The sequence below is a fragment of the Notolabrus celidotus genome, chromosome 23 (assembly GCF_009762535.1).
Source record: "Notolabrus celidotus isolate fNotCel1 chromosome 23, fNotCel1.pri, whole genome shotgun sequence".
Classification (NCBI taxonomy): Eukaryota; Metazoa; Chordata; class Actinopteri; order Labriformes; family Labridae; genus Notolabrus; species Notolabrus celidotus.
In genome coordinates this window covers 23,733,886-23,760,597 of record NC_048294.1, presented here as the reverse complement: position 1 = coordinate 23,760,597, position 26,712 = coordinate 23,733,886, and the positions used below count along the sequence as shown (strand labels likewise).

The window sequence follows — 26,712 nt, the reverse complement described above, 5'->3', positions numbered from 1 at the left end:
ATAAACTAGATGTTATACTTATGTTGATAAAGCAGACACCCATGTTGCTTTTTTTGAGTGCACAGCTGATGGTGTTTATTAGCGTGGTCACGTGGAGCGTGGTGGCAGAGTGGCTCTAGGACTGGGTCACTGCCCAAAATCAATGGGGAACCACTGCCGTGAATTATTGATCCATTATGATATCGATCGTGCCAGTTGGATTCTCTGGCGACCCCTGCGCTACAAACCATGCTGCTGCAGAGAAGCAGCTTGATATGCATGTATCCCCTTGTTCAAGCTGATCCAGAGGATGGCTATTGTTAGTCCTGGTCACCCTTGGTTACAGCAGAGGAGTCTTTGTCAGCCGCTCGGCGTGTCGGCCGCACAAAGGCTCGTGGATTACCAGCGGCGGGCCCTGCTTTCCAGCGCCTGAGCATATTCATGCACTCGTAATGTGTCAGATGCCTCGTTCGTGAATTATCATATTACCCACCACTGATCCCGGGGTTGCCATGGCCACAGTGTCTGTCATTGTGTCAGTGGTCCTCGCCGGCTGTAGCCATGGTAACAATGTCTGTAACAGAGGTTTGGTACAAATAAAGCTCTTCAGATGTAACACACACACACACATGCACCCGCACACTCTGCCTGCACTAACGCACACCTTGCAGCAGCAGCATATGCGTTCTCATTCACACCGTGTTATCAAAACGGGCAGACAGAGTGCCAAATAATCCTGTCTCCACAGCAACCATTTTGATAGTAATGGAGGGAAGGAGTGAGGAGTGATGGAGGGAGAGAGAGGAGTGATGGAGGGAGAGAGAGAGAGAGAGAGACAGACACGCCTGAAGGAGGAGAGGGAGCCTGGTGGAGGTAAGAAGGAGGAGTGATCAGCTTTAAGTGGATGCCTGACAGACAAAAGGAGGTGAAGGAGGTCTGAGAAGGGGGCGAGGCCACAAAGGAGACGAAGAAAGAGAGAGGTCACCGACTGCTAGTAAGGGGGAAGGACGGCAAGGTGAGAGGACAGAGGAAAGGGAGCGAGGAGGCGGACAATGCAGCAAACAAAGAAAGGAGTCTGGTCTTCCCTCCAGGAGTCACCTTTGTGTTTGAGTGACGTGGTGTCAGAGCGCTCAGTGGGTCGCCTCCTTTCACTCCACGTCTCTCTCTCTCTCTCTCTCTCTCTCTCTCTCTCTCTCTCTCTCTCTCCGTGTATGTCTCTCGCTCGCTCTTATAGCCCCGTCACCATGGTAACGCGTCATTGTGGCCATCGTGCAGGCGGCCATGTTGTTGAGAGAAAGCAAGCACAGGTGGTAGAGTTCCCACAGGCAGTTAAAACAGAGGGGGGACGGCGTGCACGGGAACTCTGGAAAGATAGAGTTTTCTTCTTGGCTTTAAAAAAAGTTCATTAAAAACAGTTTTAGTGGAGTTGGAGTTTTATCTACTACATGAATGTACATATTGTTGTAAAGACACATCTGTAACCACCTGAATCATAAACAGAATCACTTTATCTAAGGAAAGAATGGCCTGAGCCTCTTTCAGATATGCACTCTGGATACTTTCTAGAGCTCTGCCCTCAGAGTTTTCTAAAGTGGCTCGTTCACCAAGCGGCAACCTCTGGTCTCAAAATATGAAGCCCGTGCGGAAGTGTTATAAACTGCAGTTCATCGAGCGTCCACTTGAGGCTGGCTGCAGAAACACAGGAAACCACATACACACCCATTCAAAGAAGACGATCTTTGCAGCAGAAATAAACATGTTTACAGCCTGGTTTAAAAACGGCTTCAGTCTGAATAGCTAATTTTGTCTATTGGCACACACTGTAGGGGTGATTTTTTTCTAACGCAAGAGTTTAGAAGATATTAAGATTAAAAGTTTTGCCCAAATAAGGACATGACTGACTTGACTGACAGGCGGGAACACATAGCTGTTGGCTAGGAGGCTCAAACCCCGCCTCTTTACTTCACACTAAGCTTGGATGAGTTCAACATATCCAATATGGCCGACGTTCATGTTAGTGAAAGTTATTAACCGGTGTTAAGGGGCTGCCAAGAGGGGGGGGGGTCAGTTAGATAGCTGGGTAATACATTGTGATAATTAACGTTATGGATTTATCACCCAGCCCTACTTCATTGTTTGGACATAGACTCTCAGAAGTGAACCATCGACTGTGAGAAGGATTTTTCTTTTTCCTTCATTAAACATTTCTCTGTCTTATCAGGACAGATGAAGGACATTTACAAACCATGATTATTTCAATAAATGTAAGAAAAATATACCAAAAACAGATCAGAATATGAACTAATATCATCATACATAATGCATTTTGCATACCTTAACGTTGGTGACGAAATGTTTGCAAAGAGGTGTAACCCCTGCACCCAAAATTTTGCCACTGCACAGAGACCTTCCTCCCTTTTCTCCTCATTCATCTAGCTCAGGGGTCGGCAACCTTTAACACTCAAAGAGCCATTTGTACTCTGTTTCCACAAAGAAGAAAACACCGGGAGCCGCAAATCCTTTTTGGCATCTGAAATGAAGATAACAGTGCATATATTGTTTTTCTACCTTTATGCTATGTATAAAAAACTACAGTGTGTTGCTTATGAAATCAATGAAGTGCTACAGGGAAAATAAAATTGTATTTCTGTATGCAAAGAAAACATTTTGAACATTTTAAACTCTGGGAAACAAAAACACACTGGAAAGGTTTAGGTCATAAAAAGCCAAACTTAAATTATACATCTGCAAAACAAAACTGCTGTGTGCCGTCATCCTTCATGTATCAGAACGAGTGTAGACCTTCATTTAAATTTTATTTAGAAAGTCGCACACTTCACTGAACAATAAAAAATACACATTTGCAAAATATAAGTGCAGATGTGTGAGACCTGCTGGCGGGAATTTTTGAAGATTTTGACGCATATTTTGAGCAACAAAAAATTAAACAAATTAAGCTGCTTTTTATTTTAATGTTACAAGTTCACAATAATCCTCAAATTTAGAATTACAATAAAAAAAACAACTGATCCACAGGGAGCCACAGCATAAGGATGAAAGAACCACGGGTTGCTGACCCCTGATCTAGCTCTTCATCTCTAAAGTGAACTAAGTTTCTGCAGGGACTCCTTGTAGGACCCGGATGTAGGGGATCTCTGAACTTGTACCTAAAAATAAACCAAATGTAAAATATTTGTAGACATGATTCTTTTAGCTGTATATCAATGTGAACGTGGGCTCAGCTGTGTTTTGTACCTGAATGTGACAGGACGGGTCATAATGGATGCACTTTGTCCCCTGCGGTGTGTAAGTATCATTATGAGTGAAGCTTAGCCAAACGTTGCCAAATCTTAGCCAAATCGTTTTTTTTGTGGTCCATCATGATCCTCTCTGTGCTGCGTAACACATGATGTAATGTTACACTGGCACAGCAGGTCCTAGTACATGAGAAAAACTTTCTGTGGACTGCACTTCTTACTGAGGGTTAATCCTGAAAGATTTGAGTCTGTGTTTGAAAACGAAAAGACAGATAAGAGACATTTGGAACTGGTTTCAAAATGGAACCGGTTTTCGGTGCCCAAGTCTAGTGGTGGTTGAAGGGGTTGTGGGAGTCTGGGGAAGCAGGACATCAAAAGCACGCTGCAGAAGCTGCAGTGTGATGTTCACAATATGACGACAGACAAAGCAACAGAGGCACACATGATGATGTAAAGTTTGTCCATTTGGACACTGCTACGTGTAAATGAAGTGTAAACATCTTCACTGTAAATGATTCTCTTTCTTCAGCCTCTAATGTTTTTATTTTATCCTGTCGCGTGTCGCTCTTTCACACCAGACACATGACATAAACCTTCACTTCCATCCTCTTACTTGAGGTGAACATTTCCTACTGCTCTCCACACTCTTCATGCAGACATTTGAGCAGGGCTGGCAGGAAAAAGTCAGGGTAAAGTTGGGCTGAAAATGTCATCTGTTTGCGCTCACACATGTAGTTCACTCCTAAAGTGTCTGGATGTTTTTAGGAGTTTTGTGCTTTACTTGCTTTAGTCTTCAGTTTCTCTTCTGGACTGCCAGAAATCAGAATTCTCCTGCGTTCTTGAAGTCACTGCTGAGACACATTTTGCCTCGACTGCAGGACTTATGCAGTAATGTCATTATGACTTTGCAAACATGCATAAAATATTCCAGTTTAGGCCCTAATTCCAAAAGACAATATTCCTTGTTGTTCCTAGTTGTTTACATGGCTAAGGAAAATTAATATTGTACAAATAATCCTGTTTACACGCAACTGTGCGAGCCCAGATTAACCCCATCCTTTGTTTAGGACACACAGAGCTGACCATGGAAAAGAAATGCAAATCCCAACTGAGTCACATATTCTATCTATCTATCTATCTATCTATCTATCTATCTATCTATCTATCTATCTATCTATCTATCTATCTATCTATCTATCTATCTAGTGAAAGGTTGGCCCCCTTTTGCCTTCAGAACTGCCTTAATTCTTCGTGGCATACACTCCTCAGAGATGTTGGTCCATATTGACATGATAGTATCGAGCAGTTGCTGCAGATTTGTTGACTGCCACATCTATGATGTGTATCTCCCGTTCCACCACGTTCCAAAGGTTCCCTACTGGATTTACATCTGGTGACTGTGGAGGCCATGGGTGTACAGTGAACTCATTTACTCCTTTTCCACGAGGCAGTTTCAGGCTGGTTCGGAGCCGGCGCTCAATTGTATTTTTGTGTTTCGACTGTGAATGAACCGGCTCCTAGACAGGAAAACCGGTTCCAGAGCGGCTCCAACTCTTTGCTGGTCTAGAACCGCAAACCGCTTATGCCAGGGGCGAGGGGCGGGGTTGCTGTGAGCAAAAACACAAGCCAAATGTGTTTCCGCCATTGTCCTGCAGCAAACAAATAAAAGAGACTAATGGATTCCAAGGTAAAGCAGTGGTCGGCCGAGGAGACAAGCTGCCGTTGTCCGCCATCGTCGTTGTTGTTGTGAGGGAAAGTTCGCGCTAGCGCTGTTGGGAAAAGGGGTCACGTAAATCTGACGTCATGACGTGCCTCTTCCACGGGCTCGAGCGGGCGTAAGAACAAACAGGTGCCGTGTTGGTTTGTGAGTTCAACCAGCTCTGAACCAGTGCGATCACCAGCCCGGAAATACAACCCGGTTCGCGTTGGTCGAAAAGAGGTAATTGTCATGTTGAAGAAACCAGTTTGAGATGAGTTTTGTGACATGGTGCATTATCCTGCTGGAAGTAGTCATTAGAAGATGGGTACCCTGTGGTCATAAAGGGACGGACATGGTCAGCAACAATACTCAGGTAGGCTGCAATGATGCTCAGGGGTACTAAGGCGCCCAAAGAGTGCCAAGAATACAGCCCCCACACCATTACACCAGCCTGATTGTTGATACAAGGCAGGATGGATCCATGCTTTCATGTTGTTCACGCCAAATTCTGACCCTGCCTTCTAAATGTCGGGGCTGAAATTGAGACTCAAAAGACCGGGCAACGATTTTTATATATCTCTATACATACTGTATATACGCAAACATTTACACGCAATATCTACATTTTCTATGTCTTATATTTTTGGGTACCCTTTAAAGAAAATAGACTACGTAATGGTTACTGTTCAAACTTTTCAATAAATGATCTATCTGCAGTATCCTTCAAAGCATCTTTCTGGCTGATATTGACATATTTGTGGTTATGAGAACATTAACAAAAGGAACAGCCCCTGAGAAATACCACATTTTTTAAAAAAAGGCATGCATGAGACCAGAAACATTGCCATGTTTGCTTAAAAGGATGGAGATTATTTTGAAATTGTTTCTACCTTTTGATGTCGTTAGCAGTAAAAGAATCACAGTGTGACGTTATCTTGACAAAATGTGGGGAATCCTGCTTTTGATGAGTAAATTGCAACTAGTGTTTCCCCCTTTTATTATGTAGGCAGGCACAATGATTGTTACTTGCAGCTCTACATGACTTCCATACATTATACAGTTGATACACCATACATATATTCATAAAAGTGTATGTACAGAAGGCTGCTTTGCATGCACACACAGTGCTTGTATGCATTTACAATGCAGAGGGATGTACTTGGAAGGCTTAAAGAAAAATCTCTGCAGGACAAGTTTTATAAATTAAAAGATTGTAAAGTCCGAATCAGATCCATCGGTGCATAGACCGGCAGACGGACCGACATCTGGATGTATGCATGATCGGAAAACAGGGAGGGCCAGTCGATGCCGCATGACTCCTATGGCTGCAACTTTGTCCTGAAACAATGATGTCATCCTCCTCCATCACACTTCACAGCCCCGTGTCTGTGGACCTCGCCGTCTCTTTGTTCTCCCGCTCCTGCATCTCATTTTCAGGCAGCCCCTCCACAACACCAACACGTCGGCCACACGCGGCGGAGATATGGAATTAGACTGATAACAGAATCAATTTGGAGCGGATTGACTAACAGTGAGGAGAGAGAGTGTGTGTATGTGTGGAATAATGAGGCACCAATGCAGCCGCCTGCCTGTTAATTGGATAGGTGGAGGGAGGATGAGGTCATTGAGAAACGTTTTTTCAGGAGAATGGGTGTACCGAGCATAAGGGAGGGTTTCATCAGACACACAGATGCACAGACGCGTGTGCGCTCGTACAGAAAACTTTTTTTGGGCAGTTACTTTACACGTCAGCTGTTGCTATGGTGACGCAAGTCTGTGATCCAGCAGAGGCTCAGGATTGGCTGGAGATGAGCGAGGGAGAGGCAGGCAGGGAGACTTTGTTGGAGGGGTGCAGAGGGGTACGGGGAGACGGCCAGACACAAAGATAATTAGATCGATGCATAACAATCCATACAGATGCCATTTTATTAAACAGCATCTGATTCAAGTGCAACCAGTGGACTCTCTCCTGCATCAGTCCCAACCTCTTCTTCTTCTGTCCCGTTCAAAGGAGACGCAAGCCTGGATTTAAATGCTGTAAAGCCAGCTTTGACATTCACCACCTAACAGCAGGGCGTGTGGCACATTAAGAAGTGCAGGGCATACGAGCAGCTAAAAATAGCTCTTTGCATGCTTATACCCCGTTCCTAATTCTCAGCAACAAATTGACGGTTCATTACCTTGCTATTAAAGCACCATGGCATGGTGCGAGAGGTGCTCTGGGGCTAAATTGCTGTGGTGGTTCACACTATGGTGGCCATGCTTTTGGTGAGTCACCCGACCGAGCTGTGCGTGCTCGCCTCTGGCTTTGTGTCTGCTTTGACAAGCCGAGGTTGGTGTCACTGTGTCTGCAGGGGCCGTTGTCCTAGGATTCAGATTAATCTAATCCCTTTCAAAACTTTGACTAGGGCTGCACTTAATCCCAGACTAAACTGAGACCTGCGCGCATCGGAGATAGAGATGCTACACTGGCTCCCAAACGTGGTGTAATCCTTGTTTTGGGAAACCGCCTCGATGTGTCGATTATATGTTTGGGGTTTAGGGTGGTTGTGTTTGTGTGTGTTGACAGGAAGTGGTTAGCCCATGTGGTGAAGGTTAGGTCAACTGTGCTGCCTGTTGTGTGTGTGTGTGTGTGTGTGTGTGCATGTGTGTGTCTGTGTGTGTGTGTACCCATGTAAATGTGGCCACAGCTCCTCTTTGTGACCATGGTCTTTGTGTGGACAGGGTGCTTGGAGTCTCTTGGTGGTATCTTGAGGATCGGTGACTCAAGGAAATCAGGACACACTCTAAATTTGTCACTGCAGCATAACCCACATAATGAAAGAATACAAGCTCCCTTTGCATACACTCTCCTGTCTTGCCTTCGCTCTGACTGCTCTCCGGGAGTGGATTTTCGTCTTTGAACACACTCACATGCGCACACAAGCACATACACTCATGTTGACAAGTGTTAACTGGGTAATATGGAAATCAGAAGGCGATGAGCACATGTTCAAATGAGTCAGTGTTTTCAGTCCTCAGCCTTTGCATGGGTGTTTTCTCGCAGATTGTGTAGCCTCCACTCCGGAGTATTCAGTTTGGATTATGTTTACGGTTTACTGAGGCAGTTGAGGGAATACCTCCAGCTAGCAAATCTGAAGTGGTGGAGAAAAGGATTTGCTTGGCCTCGGGCTACTGTCAAGGTTGCGGGGTACTTTAAACCCAGCTAAACTCTTTTTACACCCATGTATGTCTGAGAAAAGGCTTTTCATGCTTTTTAAGATGCTGCAAATCCACGCTGCACATTCCTGTAATTAGCATTTGACAGACAAATTAAGTTGCAGGAAATTAAAGTAAATCTCTCTGCTGTCTGGAATAATCTTTTGTTTATAATTCTCCACCTTAATTACTCTACATCACTTACATGTTGGCTTACATGAATCCTGCTTTATATGCCGCATCTTCACACAACATTTAAAAACACGACGATGTAAGCACACAGGATGATGGCTTCCAGCATCCTTTTTAATTTGACAAGAGAAAGAGGAGAAGGCCTTTCATAAGTATGTAGTGACATCATTTTTTAAAGAAGATAAAGAAGATTACAAGGGGGCGCTGTTGGCCTAGAGGTTGGATGGAGAGGTGTATGCAGGTTTGACTCCCGGCCTATACCATTTGCTGCATTTTCCCACTCTCCAACATTGCCTGTCCTTCGTCTGTTTTCCTATCCAGTAAAAGCTAAATTCCCCTAAAACAGAACTCAGAAATAAAAAAAGGATTACATGACTAGTTTACATTTCACATCGCATGACGGCATTTATCTTGTTGAGCACCACGTTCCAAATTCCACCAGATCTGTCTCCGATCCGTCACAGCACCGGATCTGATAGGCTTCTGTTCTCGTCAGTATGTTAACTTCCACTGGATCCGCTCCGTTGCGTTCTGACTGTGTCGCTGATCCAGCACATCAGAGCCCTCCAGATCAGATACGCAAGACTTCTATTTTTGCCGAATGCCGGAGCACGAAGCATCCGACAGAGCAGATGGAGCGGGACAGGAAGTCAGGTTTCACCAAAACAAAATGAAAACATCCGGTTAATTTTCAGAATAAAACACTCTGTGTTATCACCCGATCGTATTTCACTTAACTACAACAACAAACCGTCATGATGAGTGGAGCCAGGCCTGGAGTCAACAGGTCAGAGGTTTTCAGAGGACCAGAAAGACAACATGGATGAGGAGAGGAGGAGGAGGAGAATCCTTGATTCAGTAATTACCACTGGAGTCACATGACTCCAGCTGTCTGGCGGTCCTGTTCCGTGCTGCGTTCTGAAAATGAAACCGGTGGGTGTTGACGGACAAGAGAGCATGGAGCGGATCTGGGAGTCCAGTGTCAGACGTGCACATACACACAGATGCTCTGCCCTGCTGACTTAAACTTTTGCACATCTCCACCCTCTTCCCCCAAGTCAGCCTCCGTTAATACCATTACGCCTACACAGGCGTTGCCATAGATATCCTGCTCTGACATGGCAGTACGAAAGAGTCTTATGTTGCATTTTAGCTTCTTTTTTGTTTTTATAGCTTGCAACTCATCTGTTTTTCTTCTATTACATCAGAGTTAGTTTCTATTTTCTGTTTGAGATAAACAAAACGTAGATAAACCCACTGTGCTCAACCTGCCCAGTTATTAAAGCAAGAAAACTAGCAAGTAGCTAGTGAGCTAAGGGAACATGGACCAGCGAAAAAGGCAGATGTTTCCTCCTGGCGCTGGTGGAGACCAAAACAGAGCAAAAAAAAAGGGTACATGACTTAAGTTAGCTGACAAGGAAAAAACAACAACATATAAATAGCCGCCGATGAAACACTGCCATCACTACACCTTAGTACTTCACATTGATCTGAACCGTGACGTAACGCTGCTGTCCCAGTGTGTGGTTTCACATTGCATTACGGCACTGTGCACAAGAGGCAGCGTGGCATAAACACACAGCTAGAGCTCAACATTCACACACACTTAGCCACACACTTAGACACAGTGCTGTTCTGCCTTGCTGGCCCCAACACTACATATCGACACCATCTCCCCCCATTACTAGTGGTTCCAAATGATTGGAGGTACAGGTCATAAAGAATGTGACCTGTTTTTTTTTGTAGATGAATATAGATTACAATTTTTTTTTAAACATTGGTACAAATCAATGTAACTTAAATGTGAACTTAATGAAATGTCTGAACTGAAGGGGTCATCATGGGCCCCAAAGAGCTCGGGTACTGCCCGCTGGTTTTGGTTAAAGCCAGATAAAGAGAGTTCAGGATAGTAGGATAAGAGCAAGCAAACAGCAACCAGACTAAAAGTCAAGTCCTGACAGAATTTAAACGCAGCTCCCCTTGATAAAAAAATGTTTTCAATGACATGAAATATTTATGTCTAAATGAGCTACAAGGAAATGTTAAGTTTGGAGAAAAAACATCCTTATATGTCATCTATTAAAGATTTAAAACCCAAAACGCCAGTGAATTTTGTTTTCTTGATATTGCTTAAACCTTCAAAAATGGAAGAAACGGAAAGGAGGTATGTTCGTGGGGCCTTCAAACGTTTATGTCATCATCACCAAAAAAACAACTCACATGGGACTGCCACCAGATCAGCTGCGGTCCGTCTCAGTGCTCTCTCATCCATCAACACTCACCGGTTGCATTTTCAGAACGCAGAACGGAGCAGAATCGCCGGACAGCCAGAGTCATGTGACATTCTCCTCCTCCTCTCCTCATCCATGTTGTCTTTCTGGTCCTCTGAGAACCTCTGACCTGTTGACTCCAGGCCTGGCTTCTCTCATCATGACGGTTTGTTGTTGTAGTTAAGTGAAATACGATCCAGTTGTGCTCCGGCATCCGGCAAAAATAGAAGTCTTGCGTATCAGATCTGTTGCGTTCAAAACCTGCCAGATCAGAGACGAAGCAGGAACGCAACAGAGTGGATCCAGTGGAAGTTAACACATCGACTAGAATAGACCCCTATCAGATCCAGTGCTGTGACGGATGAGACACGGACTGGACACGGATCTGGTGGAATTTGGCCGTAAGACAGGCACTAAGAAATGCAAGTAAAAATGATATGATCCTTAATAGTTGTGTCAAAAACATATTGACAGTCTGCAGTTCAATCCTTCAGTTGGTGGTTTTTCCTGCACCACAATGCAGTCGTTTTCATCAGCGGCCTGTCGAAGCATCACTTAATAAAGGCAGTCTGCATGGACTCAATCCGCCTGGCTGCTGAAAGCGTGCATTCTTGTGGTGCAGTTTCTTCATGTTGAGAGCTGAAGGCTTTGTTCATCATGTTACTTCCAAACTATTCATGGCTTATTGTTGTTTCTATGTTGTTTTCTTTTTATATCTTTACTCATTAATCCAGTTCATTTGGGTGTTCCTCAGGGAACAAATTAAGGCCCGCTTTTCTTTCCTTCTTTTTCGGATCACTGCTAAATTATTCTAGGTATGCATGCTGCAACGCTCCATCTGTATCTGATTTCCTTTTGTACCCTTGCACATCTCTTTTATTTTACTGCATATTAATGCACTGCACTGTCAGAAGCAATTGTTATGATTGGTAAGGAAATCTTTTTGCATGACCGGCTCCTTTTGTATTATCAGGCATATTGTATCACTGCAAATCACACCAAATCTGACATGATAAGGGGAGAGTGCACTGAGTGTACAAGAGGGCGGGAAAACGTGAGAGATAGGGACCGAGGGGTCATGATGGGGGGCACGAGAGAGGCCGGGCACAGAGGCATATGGCAGTTGTTAGAAAAGAGAGAGAGACTGGAGCCTTCGGTAAGCACTGGAGGGCTCAAGGGGAGACGTGTGAGGGAATCGGAGAGAGTGTAAGGGAAAAAAGTGATAAAAAAGTGGAGAGAAGGAGAGATGTAAATGGTACGAGGTGAAGAAAAAAGAGAGTGAGGGAGAAAAGTGAGAGAAGAGAGAGACGGGTGAACGAGGGGATGAGAAAGAGTGAGAGAGAAAATGCTGGAGGGCTGATATTTAATGTGATAAATGAGTTGTGACAGTCCGCCTCTAACCCCCTTCCAACCAGCGAGGAGGAGGAACACAGAAATAGAAAGCATTATGGGTAAAAGGACATATACAGTATTATGTATGTATATAGAAAGAAGGAGGCGCACACATACTGTAGAGCGGGAGAGGTGGAGAGAAATCAGTGCAGGCAAAAGGACATTCATAGACAGCATTATGGATGTACAAAGTGAAGGAGGCGAGTGGGGATGCATACATATTACAGAGAGGAAAGCAGAGAAAGCAATTTGGGTAAAGGACATACAATATTATAGAGGGAGAGAAGAAGAAGAGAGGTAATGGAGGAGGGTGGAGAGGTGTAAAATGCAGCATTGGGTTAATGATCTACTCCACCAGATTCTTAGAGATTAAAAGGAAAGGGGGGAAAATGAAAGCGAGAGACAACAGTGAAAGAATGAAAATCTAAATCCTTCACGATGATTGCTTCTCCTCTATTGTGCGGGTGTCATGTCTTCAAGGGACGGCTAATTACAACTTGTCTTCTTACAGTGCCGAACAATAGCAGAGCATTTCTTTCTTGCTTTGCCTTCATCTCGGAGAGTCGCGAGTTGGTGGGCCAGGACGGCAGCGCTGGTCGATCTCCTGTGGTAGTGGACTTCAGACTAGAGGGAGAGAGTCTGGTAGACAATGACAGCCACTGTAGTTTCGTTTGGGGAGTGGAAGCTTGGGAGATGACTCATAGGGAGGAATGAAGAAACAGAGAGAGAGAGACGGGAGGGAGAGCTGGAGAGTTTTGAAGTAATAAAAAGTCAGGAGTGAGCAGAAACGGGGTGTGAGATACCCTATAGCTGAAGTTTTTATTGTTTGATCTCTTCGAATACTGAGTCAGCATTCACCACCCCTTTGTCTTCATTCGCTTTTCTTCCTGGTTTCTTCTTCTTTGACACCTCCGTCTTTCCACGCAGCTCTTAGCCCCTCGCTGGCGCTCCCTCCGTTAATGGCCGCAAGCCAACGTGTGATCAAAGATGGCAATCGTGGCATTCCATTTCTGCTGGGGGAATGCAGTTTCCAATCAATTAACTATAAAACCACAGACACAAAAATATGCTCTGACTGTGGTTGGGGGAATTTTACAGTGGCTTGTCTGCCTGAAGTGTGTACATAGTGAAAATGAGAAAAGTCCCTAACTTATTCCTCTCTTTCTCCCAATCCCCTTTTCTCAATCTGTTCCTTCAGTGTGGACGGCGAGGTTCTCTCAGGAGCCGGCAGACCAGTCGGTGGTGCGGGGCCAGAGGGTGATCCTGTCCTGTGTTGTCTTCAACTACTCAGGCATTGTGCAGTGGACCAAGGATGGCCTGGCCCTGGGAATCGGAGAAGACCTCCGGGGTGAGACATCATACAACCTCCTCGGGCTTCCTTTGCTCTGTGCAGCATGTGACTAATACGGGTTGAATCAAAGCTGACTCTGATACTTCTGGATCGGAGCTGCTGATAGGCAAAATATCATGCTGCATTTTGAGAGTTGCACAAGCAGAAAATTGCAAAGTTTTTGGAGTTCTTCTTGGTACTCTTTACACCAACATTTACTTACTTAACTTGTTATACCACATTGCAGAGTGCAGAGGGAGGCATGCTAAATGTTTAAAGCCTGTTTTACGCTCACAGTCGCATCCACAACATTTGTAATGCAGTAGCTCAGACCTCTGTGGTGCCACAAATAACACGTATAAACCAAGCATGGGATTTCATAGTCTACTTTGAAGCAGCTCTTGGAAATTTACTCCAACACCCAACAAGAGCGCGCTGTTTCTGATGCATGGATGCTAACAATTCTGCAGATATTCTAGGACCAGTGATTTCAAACCGGGGATACATGCAGCTAGGAATGTAAGGATATATCACAAGACGGTAAAAAATCAGTACAAATAAGGGTGGATTAAAATTGATTCAACAACATGTGTTTTGCGATATTATTTTTAAACAGTAGAAGGTGCTACCTGCATTTCACTCCGCTTGGTAAACATCATGAAGTCTCTTGCACTTAGGGTTGCAAAGGGCTGGAAAGTTTCCGGTAAATTTCCATGGGAAGTTAAGCTGGGGAATTTTGGAAATATTCCAAATTGGAAACTCTCCATGGGAATTATGGGAATTGAGGGTAATGTAATGGAAAGGTATCATATCCAAGCATAAATATTTGTTTTGTTATAAGCAGACATCCATCCAAAATAATACAATTAAAACAGATGTATTTGTAAGTAGAACTTTAACAAGTGTTAAATATTTTATTGAACAGTCAATTCTTTCATTGAAGAACAAAAACATGAATGTTGAGTTAAATATTACTCATCCCTCTGACACAACCCATTCAAAAATTAACAAAAATTTAATCCCAACAAAGTCCCATTCAAAATGTTAAATGGAAAGAGACCCTCTCCCTCCAAAAAAGTCCCATTCAACAAATAAAAATGCATCTTCTTGCATGAAATCTGGTTGTTTTAGTCAGGATTATACTGAAATATATTTTCCCAAACTATATTAAGTTCCCTATTAAGAGCCAACCTTCCATTTAGTAAATTCCTGCTTTATTCCCATAAATTCCTGTTTATTCCCATGGAAAGTTTCCAACTTAAAAAATTCCCGGAATTTTGCAACCCTTCTTGTGCTGCTCTCTCCTCACTCACTGAGTGGAGCGTAACAGACATGGAGGCAGCAGGTGAAGACCGAGCAGGTCAGGATGCTCCTTTGTGTTTACAGTCTGAGGTCTGGCAGCATTTTGACTTTCCCTGATATTCATGAAGAACAACATGTCGATTCACAGCCAGGAGCAGAAGCTGCTCTTTAGTTTATTTAAAGAGATTGACCTTATTTGTTTTAATATTTAATACTTTCATTTGGGAATCGTTCACTTTACATTTCTTTAGAATTGTTCTGACATTTTCCAACAAGGTATTTTTTTGCAGTCATTCTGAGTTTTTTTAAAAGGTGCTGAAAACAAGTGTGCAGTGGTTTTATTTGAGGTACAACACACCTTAAAAATGAAAAAGGATGACTTTGTTTACCAAGAAATATAAGAGAACAATATATATATTGCAACTGTCCATATCTGAGAATTGAAATAAAATAAGTTATTTCAATTTTGAGTTAGATCCAGTTTCCTTGAAAATCGTTAGAGAATCGTGAGTGTATCGTATCGTGAACCAAAAATCGGGTTTCAAATCGAATCGTGTGTTGAGAGTATCCTTACATCCCTAATTGCAGCCCAAGGAGAACTTCTGAAACTATGTTGGAGTGGAAGTTGCATGGATGTTTAAATCAGTGGTTCTCAAACTTCCCCTCACCGTTGCATCAACACATTACTGAAACACGCTGTCAGACATCAGCTTTGCAAACACACTGCATCTTTAGTATTTGGAACATTTTCTGCAAAAAATACAGAATCGCAACTACAGTGAGTGACATCAAATAAACAGCCGGCCACATTTATAAAGGGAGCGATTAAAAGTGACACTACAACATGCTACTTCCAACTTTGGTGGAAGTCAATTAAGGGCGAGGTGTGAGTTGCCATGATTTCCTGTCTTTCTTTTAGTAGTTGTGACATTGCGTGATGATTAATTGTTGGCCTCACATTTACCTGGTAGTCATTTTACAAAATTGGCCATGCTTTCTCGTGCATCATTTAGCCTTGCTGCACCCCCCTTCTCACATCTCATGTTTTACGCCCCCAAGTTTGATGATCATGGTTAAAACATAACAAATTTTAGTGTTGTTTGGGTAAATTATGGAGAAACAAAGCCAAAAGAAGCCAATCCTCTCTGGCATTGTCACTTGACTATACCTCTAGGCTTTGCTACTGAAGGGTAGGCTCTCCTGTTTCTTTTGGGACCTTTACGATTGTTGGCTAGAAAGGGGGATGGTGGAGAGCTGGCACTGGTTCAGTGGCGCTGCATATGGCAAAGGATATGGAGCCCATACATCCACATGTTTAAAACTATCCACCCCAGCTGCTACCTCGCGCAAGTATTCTGCTGAAGTTACCCCACCTCATCTGGATAGCTGTACACGTGAAAAGATCACTAAAGAGCTCGAGGAGACCATTTCATTCCACTACAAGAGACGTATTGTCCAGTCGAACCATGCAGCCTCACATGAGTTTGATGGTTCATTTTATCAACAATGATCAAACCCCTGATGACCTCAGAGGTGAGCTAATCGTCCAGGGGCTACAGACTTGTTTTGAGTCATTCCCTCATCATTTGTTGATTCAGCTTCAAGAAGGAAAAGAAAATATGATTAAAATAGGAAGCCGAGTTAGGGGTGATTAAAACAGAGATTTTATTTTTGGGCCATATCGCCAAGCCCTCCCTTTTTTTTTTTTTTTTTTTTTCAAAGATCTGATTCTTTGAATTTTCACAAATAACATTACAAAAGATCAATGTAAACAATTAAAGCAAGCGATGTTTTTGTATAAGAAACACAATAAGTGAATGAACGAAAAAGCAACCAATAATAATAAATGATAATAATTTTACTTAAAAGATAAATAAATAAAAAGGAAAATACAAAATAATGAAACTACAACATGATAAATAGGTTAATATTTAAAAATAAATAAATGGAAAAGGTAAAAAAGTAATAAGAATAACAATTAAAATATATTATAAATAACAATAAAAATAATAATAATGATAAATAATAATAATAATAAATTAATAAATAATTAAGCAAATTGAGAAATAAAAAAAACCCCACCACATGTGATAATCTACATCAAGAACGACAGAATGAGCATTTTCAATATGGTAACTTCATTTTTCAAAACATCTCAATGGGTTATGTCATTGAGACTATGTCCATATTTCACTCCGGTCATGATTGGAAACCACAAAAGTAGTGATGGTGGAATGGTCAAAATTAAAGATGAATAAATGGAGCGTCTGACTTTATGACCTCATCATGATAAGTTTTACAACGACAGCTGCTGACATTAACAAAAAAAACATACTTTGGCATACTGCTGGGCGATATTGAAAATGATGTTATCACGATAAAGTATTTCATATCAGTCGATACCGATAATTATCACGATAAATATCGAATCTTTATTTCATATAAATTTAAAGTCAGATTTTTGCTCCTGAGTGAAAGTTAAAAACGTTTTTTTAGTTTGTATCTGGATTTAGATTTCTCATAAACTTCTTGAATACCTAATTTCTGACGGTGCTAACAGGAAGCAGGTCTTTTGTGTAAAATGAGAATTTTGTGAATTTTTAGCCTCTTATTTTTCAAGCGTTTAAGGCTCATTAGCGCCAACCTTTCTAGTGGTTGGGGGGTGTAATTACAGGTTTATTTATATCTAATTTTTATTGAACATTCGTTTTATTTATATTGAGAAAAATTATATCATGATAATTATCATGATTGAATTATCGCCCAGCCCTACTTTGACATGAAATACGGTTTTCCTCAGTGGACATGAAGCACAGTTTGATATGATTCATGTAGCACTTTGCTCTAAATGCATTATTATTATTATTATTATCATGTTTATCTGGTATGACATTTAACTGTATGGCAATCGTATACGTACACACTCTCTTTGTTCCTGAGTGTTGCTTAGCCAAGTGTTCGCCAAGAAACACAAGAGGCTACTTTCACACCAAATACAACCAGACCACCAAAACAGCCTCCCATCACCACACATTGTGAAATACCAAGCACTGATTAAGGTTGATGTTAACTTTAGCCACCCTCTGCATACATCATCCAGTGTTTCATGAGGGACTGGACGCCACCTCGGGCACATTTAACTGACACCCTTCAACTTGGCTGAGGAGCATCACATCATTGAATCTGTCATACGAGGAGTGAGTGACACGTCCTGGCTAATATCTGATTTTTATTGAAAGGCCGGCTCGTCAGCTGATCCACACCCCTCTCTCTCCTCTTTGTAGCACTTGTAGTTCCCTCTGTTGTTGCAGTCTTGTCTCTAGTTATGAAGATTCTTGTTAGATTTCTTAAGTCTCCTTCTTGTCTGTCAGCAACAACGGTTTGAGACGATGTTGTCTGACTTTGACAAAACTGGGGGGAATGATGCATCTTATTGCTGTGTTGCAGAATGTTCAGAATTGCGCTGATTAGCCCAGAGGGGACTGTGCAATTACTGGTCAAAACAAGTGGGCATATTTTTAACTGATTGGTCCAGAGGGAAGATGCATCATTCATGACATGCTGTTGCCCTGTTTTGTTCTTTTCCACATATTGGTGCATCATATTCCACTTTTCTTTTGTCATAATTTCTCCCCTTTCCTTGTTTTATTCCTTCTTTCTTCTGCTCCCTCTTTCCTGTCATACACTGCACGCTATGAGCTTATTTTTTATGTCTGCGGCCTCTGTAATAACTCTCTCTCCTCACCTCTCCTCTCCTCTCCTCCACTGTCTGTCATGCTATTCCACTGCGACCTCCCCATCCAAACTCCCCTGTTCCTCTCTCTCCCTCTTGCTCTCCTTCTTTCAGCTGCCTCTGTTGTGCCGAGCCCTCTCTCCTCGTCTCCATTTAACTTCCCTACCTTGCCGCTCCTTCTCTCTCCTTACATTCACCTTGCTTGACACACTCTGAGCTCACACTCTCCTCTTTCTCTCAGCCCTTCTTCCTCTCCTCTTTTCTGTCCTCGCCTGTCCTGTCTCTATTCTTTCTGTCTCTCCTTCTCTCCTTTCTTTTAATCAAATTGTTACTGTAATGCTCCAGTGCTTCAAGCCAAAGCTTTTAAATAAAAAACATGTGAATGAACACTGGCCGCTTCATGCACACATACACTCACTGCTTGTGTGTGTGTGTGTGTGTGTGTGTGTGTGTGTATGTGTGTGTGTGTGTGTGTTTGTGTGTGAGGCTCTGTCCCTCTGTGTCCCCCCCTCCCTGATTCTCTGGGCTTTTCATACGCTTTCTCGCTCTCGACATTTCACATGCAAATGCACGTATATACAATGCACACACACACTTGCACACATGCATGCAGAGGCAAGGACACGCAAGGTTAGGCAGGCAGCACGGCTCAGTACGGAGGCTGCACATGGAAGCGGCACAGAGAATTTCACATGCAATTTACGTCTGGGCAGCAAACATGAATTCTGCACCATGAACTGGAGTCGATTTGAGTCCTCTAAAACGTTGCTGTCATAATGCATTCGTCTTTTCCCCCCTGCTGGTGAGTGTGAGAGAGAGCGCGGATGCCACCTAATGGTGAGAATGTACGGCAGTGACACAGCTGTGTGTAGGATGGGGGAAGGGGAGTGGATTGTAGAGGCTGTGTTGTATGTGTGATTGTGTGCGAGTGTGTTTGTTTGGTCATGCGTTCGTGTTTGTGCATATCTAGCGCATTAGGGGCCACACAACACAAGTCTCTGGGGTCATTAAAGCTGAGGAGGAAAAAAGTCAGATATTATTACTGCATGCATGACACAGATCTGATGTCTTTTTATATGCAAGAGCTCCGACAAGCTGTGCATATTCTGACAAACCACATGAGTATGTGAGTACAGGAAGTGTGATCAACAACAGCTTGTATTCAAAGTTCAGATATTAAATTTGTAGTGACATAAATTCCCCTCCGGTAAGCAGCGGGCACAGAGGACAACAAGAACGAGAAGTTGAACATCCTCTTTGGAAATGTTTGGACATTTTAAGTTGGTAAAAATAGAAAGCTCTGAGAAAAAGTCTCCTCCCATAAACTCAAACACCAAGGCGCTGGTTTTTATACAGTTTGAGCAAAAGCTGGTAAAAATGATATCTTTGGTATGAAAATATGACATGGCACTTTTTTTGGTGTACTTATTAACCACTAAAATTTCATTAATACAGTTATACTTGTTATTAACTGTAAATTTAAGTCAGAGAATGGGGGAGAGAGAGTAGCCATACAATCCCACCTGCAACCTCCACTCCACCAATGCCAACCTCCTCACCCCTCTCACCAAACCCAAGCACCAAACATTGGGGGACACAGGGCCTCCCCTGTCGCTGCCCCCACCCTATGGAACTCTCTCACCCAACACTTCAGACTCTCTCCCTCACTCACCAAATTCAAATCCGGACTCAAAACCCACCTATTTACAAAGGCTTTTAAACTATAATTGATTGATTTTTTCTTTTTGATTTCCTTTCCTTTGCTTATCTGTTGTATAAATTATTTTTTGTGTAAAGTGCCTTTGATAAACTTTTTAAGCACTTGAATAAATAAATAAAATGTATTATTATTATTATTATTACTATTACTATTATTATTATTATTATTATTATTATTATTATTATTATTATTATCATTATTATTATTATTATTACTATTATTATTATTATTATTATTATTATTATTACTATTATTATTATTATTACTACTATTATTATTACTATTACTATTATTATTATTACTATTATTATTACTATTATTATTACTATTATTATTATTATCTTTATTTTTATTATTATTATTACTATTATTATTATTATTACTATTATTATTATTACTATTATTATTATTACTATAATTATTATTATTATTATTATTATTATTATTACAAGTACAGGTTTAAAAATATATATATTCCTAATTTTTTTATTTAAGATTTTTAAAATTTATATATATATTAATTTTTTTCTTTTCTTTGTTTATTTTTGTTTTTTTCTGTGAAGCACTTTGTAACTTTGTTTAGAAAAGTGCTTTAGAAATAAAGATTATTATTATTATATTTATTATTACAGGTGGAGCCACTAGTTACTAAGTAAACTTTAATAATGGATGCATTTGGGCCTGGACTTGGCCTAATGGTTAAGTTGTGTGCCTATGTGGCGGGTGCACCAGGTTCAAATCCAGCCTGTCATCCCCCCACTCTCTCCCAGTTTCCTACACTATCCACTGTCCTCTCCTCTATGAATAAAAGGTGTAAAAGCCCCAAAATATATTTGAAAAAATAATGAACCTTCAAAATAAAATGAATGAAGCCTGTTGACCAACACTTTCATCTGTTATTGGCCCGATCACAAACATACAAGATTTGGCCTTTCTGTTCACTGAAGACCAGCAAAATAAATATAATTTCTACAAACCACATAATGGATCACAACACATGCCACATAACAGAGCCTGAAATGAATTAATACTCGTTCCATGGAGTAGTTTGTCTCAGAGAGCACACTCTGGTCACTGTTCAAGAGTACTCAGCGCTGTCTGCAGCACAAAATGTCCCAATATCATCCCTTCTCTTCTTTCCATGTAAACAATGAGTGGAAATAATACAGGGTTTGGAGAATCAGTGTAGTAAATATCACCATACTTAAAGCCCATCACTGATTTCTTTACCGTCTACACATCAGACTAACTAATGCTAATCATCTGCTGTGTCTCTCTCTGTTCCAGCCTGGCCCAGGTACCGCGTGCTGCGTGTTCAGGAGTTGGGCCAGTATAACCTTGAGATCCTGTCAGCTGATCTGTCTGATGACTCTCTGTACGAGTGCCAGGCCCCTGATGCTGCCCTGAGGTCGAGGAGGGCCAAACTCACCGTCCTCAGTACGTTTGGATGCACGTTGTCTGTCAGTGCATGTGTGTACAGAAAGCATGTGAGACATCTCTAACACTGTCCTCTCCTGCTCCAGTACCCCCAGATGAACCGGTGATCGATGGGGGTCCAGAGGTGTTGCTGAATGCGGGGGAGTCCTACAACCTGAGTTGTGTGTCTCGAGGGGCCAAACCTCCTTCCATGATTGAGTGGCTTAAAGATGGTCTGCCTGTTGAGGGGGCTGCCAGCATCACCGTAGGTCCAAAATAGGAAGACATGTTTTTACAGTTCTAGTGTTTCATCTGTGATGTTAATCTCAAGTCTGCCTTCTTCTGTCACCAGGAGGTGCTTCCAGACAGGAAGAGGGTGACCACACGCAGCTACCTGCCCATCCAGCCCGTCGACACTGACACTGGGAGGAACTACAGCTGTGTAGCCACCAACCTGGCTATTCCCAGCGGCAAAAGCACAACAGTCACCCTCAACGTTCACCGTAAGCAGTCTAAAAACACTAACAGTCAAATTCCACCAGATCCGTGTCTGGGCCGTCTCCGATCCATCACAGAGGAGGAGAATCCTTGATTCAGATTACCCCGGGAAAACCTCGGTCACATGACTCCAGCTGTCCGGCGGTCCTGCTCCGTGCTGCGTTCCGAAAACACAACTGGTGAGTGTTGACGGACGAAAGAACACGGAGCAGGACCGCAGCGCATCAGAGACGGATCGGACATGGATCTGGTGGAAGTCCCGTGTCAGACAGAAGCCTGACTGGCTCAAGAAGTGTTATGTAAATGTGATATAATTGCAAAAAAACATCAAAAGATGTTCATATTTATCACATTAATGCTCACATCGTCTGATGAAACAACATTGTTTTACATCACTAACTAATTAAAATCGTCCTATTCTGCAACATTAAACATCTGCCAGAAGCTGAACATTTAGTCATTATTGAGTAATGCATGGACGCCATTTTACATCCAACTGTCCTCCAGATTGCAGCTTCATTTTAGATGTAGCTCGGCTGCTGTTACGCGACTCTCTTTCTCTCTCCTCCAGATTCACCGACAGTGACCTTGTCCATTGAGCCTCGCTCTGTCCTGGAGGGGGACAGAGTCACCTTCACCTGCCAGGCTTCGGCCAACCCTCCTATCATGGGCTACAGGTCTGCATCTACAAGCTAACAGACTGTCATTTAAACAGGGCTTCTTAAAGCAGCAGATACCTGGCCAGATTTTTATTGATACCGTTTTAAACCCTAACATGTCATCAACAAACAAACCTGCAGCACTCAACAACAACAACAAAAAAACAGAAGAAAAAAGTATTTTTTCAATTAAAAAAATAAATAAATAAATAAAATCTCTGAAAATGTTTGAGCATTTTTGGTAGACTTTTCTGATTGCAAATCATGGATGAAATTTTAGATCATACTAGATCCATCTTTTTTTCCCTTTCTGCCCATCAAGGCTTCCGTAGTTTCAATCCTACAGTATAAAAACATGAGACTGTTGCTGCTGTGATATTAAAATCTTAAGGCCATGTTTCCAATGCTCAATGGATCAGAGTTATTTTTTTAAGTATATATCTTCAAAGGGATTTTATTCATAAATCTACCTTCAGAGACCTAAAAAAGAAGATGCACATTAATCCACTGAGAGCATGGACCAATATAGCAGCTCATTTGGTAAAATGTTGGCCATAACTGAAAATAGACCTCTTCTGCACAGACTGCAGTGAATATACCATGGATAAGACGCTCATAGAGCTGCTCTCTCAAACAAATACCTTTATTTAAGGGTCAAAATAAACATAATCAAGACATTTTAGAGCAGAATGTCCTCTGTAGAGCCATGATGATCTGCAAAGTGTGCTGCAGACTATGTTAAACAATGCTGTTGGACAAGTTCTGCCATTATTGAATCAACCCAAGCATTGATTTCTGCATTATAATATGTAAAGGAAAATATGGGAGCATATTGGAAAACATTTATCCAATCCAATCCCCTTTATTTATATAGCACAATTAAAAAAACAATGAAGTTTAGCAAAGTGCTGCACAGAGAGGTGAAATCAGTAAAAACACACGGAACATGAAACGCTGTCATAAAATAAAATAAAATAAAAGGACCATAATTTAAAAAAACTTAAAACAATTAAAAATAGTTTAAAAAAGCCCACAAAAAATAAAATAAATAATAAAAAAAACAAAAGAAAATAATCATAAAACTTTAAATACTTCCAAAAATAGTTTAAAATAACAAAAATAATAATGATAATAATAAAAAAAAAATTAAAAGAATTTTTAAAAGAATCATATTTTAAAAAACTTAAAACACTCAAAAAAAAATAGTTTAAGAAACACAGTAAAAAAAATAATAAAAAGATAAATAAAAACACTGTAAGAGCAAATAAAAATCCAATAAAAGAACAGACAGAGACAGAGACCACACAGCTATCATGCTGGGTTAAAAGCCAAGGAGTAAAAATATGTTTTAAGACAGGATTTAAAAGTCAGTAATGTTGGGGACAATCTAACATGGGGGGGCAGCTTGTTCCACAGTTTGGGGGCCACTGCTGAGAAGGCACAACCCCTGGTTTTCAGCCTGGTCTTAGGGACCACAAGAAGTTTGCTGACCAGTGGACCTCTAAGACCTTGCGGGAGAGAATAAAAATATAATAATATATATATCATGTTAGATTTGTAAGTCTGTATTGTTCCATTAATATTGCATTTCCCTCATATTAGCCAGGCTCTACTTTCCAGTGATGTAAGAAGTGTTCTTCCAGGATGCGTGAACATGTTTTTTTTTGGCTGTAACACGGTGTGCTGTCACCCCAGGTGGGCTAAGGGAGGCGTGGTACTGCAGGGTGCCAGGGAGAGTGTGTTCACCACCAAAGCAGACCACTCCTTTTTCACCGAGCCTGTCTCCTGTCTGGTCTTCAACGCTGTGGGAAAGACCAACGTCAGCATCCTTGTGGACGTTCACTGTGAGTCACACACTGCTCATCTCACCTTGTTCAGTCACTTGTGGTCCACTTCACTCGCTTTACTCTCCAGTCAGAGGGATGAAACACTCCACTGTTGTGTTTCTTTTTCCTCCGAGCAGGGTCTTCCCTTTAGTCCTACTGCATTATTACTCAGGCACAACAAAGAACATCTCTTTCTGTGTTTCTGTGTCTCCAGTCGGTCCGATTCTGTTGGTGGAGCCGCAGCCAAAAACCGTAGATGTTGACTCTGATGTGACTCTCAACTGCAAATGGGCCGGAAACCCTCCTCTCACTCTCACCTGGTTCAAAAAGGGTTCCAACATGGTAAGAGGTTCAAAGCCTACGCTTTCACATCCCTCCTCTGATCTCGTGTTCACACTATTTTTTTTTACTGTTCACACTTCTTCTTCTGTGTTTACAAAAGCAGCCTGTCATTCATAGACGCTGTATTCTCTATAAACAAAGATGCCTTTTTTCCCATTCTCCCAATTATAAACTCTGAATTTATTTGTCACACATTTTGTTTGTATCTCTTCAGGTCAGATTACATTTATTTAACACATTTGACTCCAATATCCATACATACTGCGACTAGGAAGCTTGTCTGCAGGATAGCTTAGCACAAAGGAAACAGCTGACCTGGCTCATCCAGAAAACAACAGTTCTACTTAACAGATAATTACATTTTTTAGGGTTGAGATTTAAAATGTCTGTTCCAGACCAAACCAACCTGAAGAAATTAGATGTTGTTTGACTTGAAATACTTTTTTGTTAAGTAGCTTTAGTTAGTAGATGACTTGTCAGGACCAGCTCTTCTCTCTTTGTAGTATACTATGCAAAGTTGAGTTGCTACCACTTCATTTGCCATAAAGACATGAGAGTGGTGTTAACCTTTTCTATGGCCAACAGCATTTCTTCTTTATTTCATTTAAAAAACAATATATATATTTAATTAATTTAATTTAATTGTACTTTTTAAATTTGATTTATTTAACTTTTAAAAATGTATTTGAATTGTATTGATTTAACATTTTTAAATTTCAAGTTGTATTTTACTTTTTTACTTAATCCTATTCTATTTGATTTTACTTTTTAAACATGTATTTAATTAAAATTTTCTTTTTTAAAATTAATTTCATTTAATTGTACTTTAAAGTTTTATCTAATTACCTTTTTAAAATGTGATTTAATTGTATTGATTTTACTTTTTAAAATTTTCAAGTTTTATTTTACTCTTTTATTTATTCAATTTGGTTTTTACTTTTTCAAACGTTTCCTTATTTAATTTCCTTTGCTAACATTTTTTTTTACTTTAGTTTAATTTTGGATTCAGTTTATTTGTTTATTTTTTTTAACAAATATAACCGACCAACCTGCAAACCATCTTCTCCTTTGGACTCACTCTCATTCTGATGCTAGCTGTAGTAACACATGCTGCCCCAACGCATGCACACACAAGTGTGTGAATTGTCTCCAGACCCTGAGGGAGCGTCTTGTTTGAATGAAATAGTTTGATTAATGCCTTCTGGATATCATCAAAGCAAAACACGGAAAAAAACACACATCAGCCAGAAGACTTGGAGCTCAGTAGACAAGACACTTGTTCTGAAAGAGAAAGTGCTTTTATACCATGAAGTTATAAAGTTATAGGTCATGTGAGGGACTTTCATTTTGCATTGATTGGTGTCCCCTTCAGACGTCATCATGATCTTGTTGTCTTTTAATGGACACGTGTATCTCTAACTGCAGATCTTTGCTGTGGAACATGTAAAAAAAACAGTTAGCATGAGTTAAATATAAAAAATAACTTGATAGAAATAATGAACCTCAGTCTGGATGGTCTGGTTTGCTTTGGATGTCATATTGAGGCATCAGTAGTAATTTCAGTAAGTTTTGTAACCAGTTAAAAACTCCTAACAGGAGCTCTGCCTTGATTAAATCATCACACAAGTCTCATTTTGCCACTTTAAGCTCCTCCAAATAAAGCATACGATCACAATCAACCTTATTTAGTTCAACTCATCAAACCAAAGCTCTCCCCTCCTCCAAGTCATTGTTACCTGTTCACACTCACTCTGGTTTGTGAAGAATGAATGATGGAAATGCTCCTCTGTGTGAATAATCACAAATGTGTTTTAGATTTGTGACATTTTGTTATTGGTAAATAAATAAGGTCACAAAGTCGAACTTGTGCTGATGACTGGTGTAGTGGCCATTCTGACC

The 26,712-nt window shown here is 41.2% G+C and overlaps 1 protein-coding gene and 1 long non-coding RNA gene across 4 annotated transcripts in view; one reads left to right on the top strand and one right to left on the bottom strand.

Moving 5' to 3' along the window:
* Positions 1-26,712, top strand: part of kirrel1a (kirre like nephrin family adhesion molecule 1a) — a 52,944-nt gene that overhangs the window by 10,999 nt on the left and 15,233 nt on the right. For all 3 annotated transcript variants that reach the window (XM_034677243.1, XM_034677245.1, XM_034677244.1), the window contains exons 2-8: positions 13,186-13,335; positions 21,360-21,509; positions 21,596-21,753; positions 21,841-21,991; positions 22,558-22,663; positions 24,341-24,489; positions 24,686-24,813. In XM_034677243.1, coding sequence (XP_034533134.1) covers positions 13,186-13,335; positions 21,360-21,509; positions 21,596-21,753; positions 21,841-21,991; positions 22,558-22,663; positions 24,341-24,489; positions 24,686-24,813 — 992 coding nt within the window. The remainder of the gene's footprint in view (positions 1-13,185; positions 13,336-21,359; positions 21,510-21,595; positions 21,754-21,840; positions 21,992-22,557; positions 22,664-24,340; positions 24,490-24,685; positions 24,814-26,712) is intronic.
* LOC117807837 lies at positions 24,215-25,312 on the bottom strand. The gene is made up of 3 exons (XR_004630036.1): positions 25,220-25,312; positions 24,515-24,788; positions 24,215-24,447 (listed from the first exon to the last, which is right to left on the bottom strand). It is a non-coding gene; the product is annotated as an uncharacterized LOC117807837 (long non-coding RNA).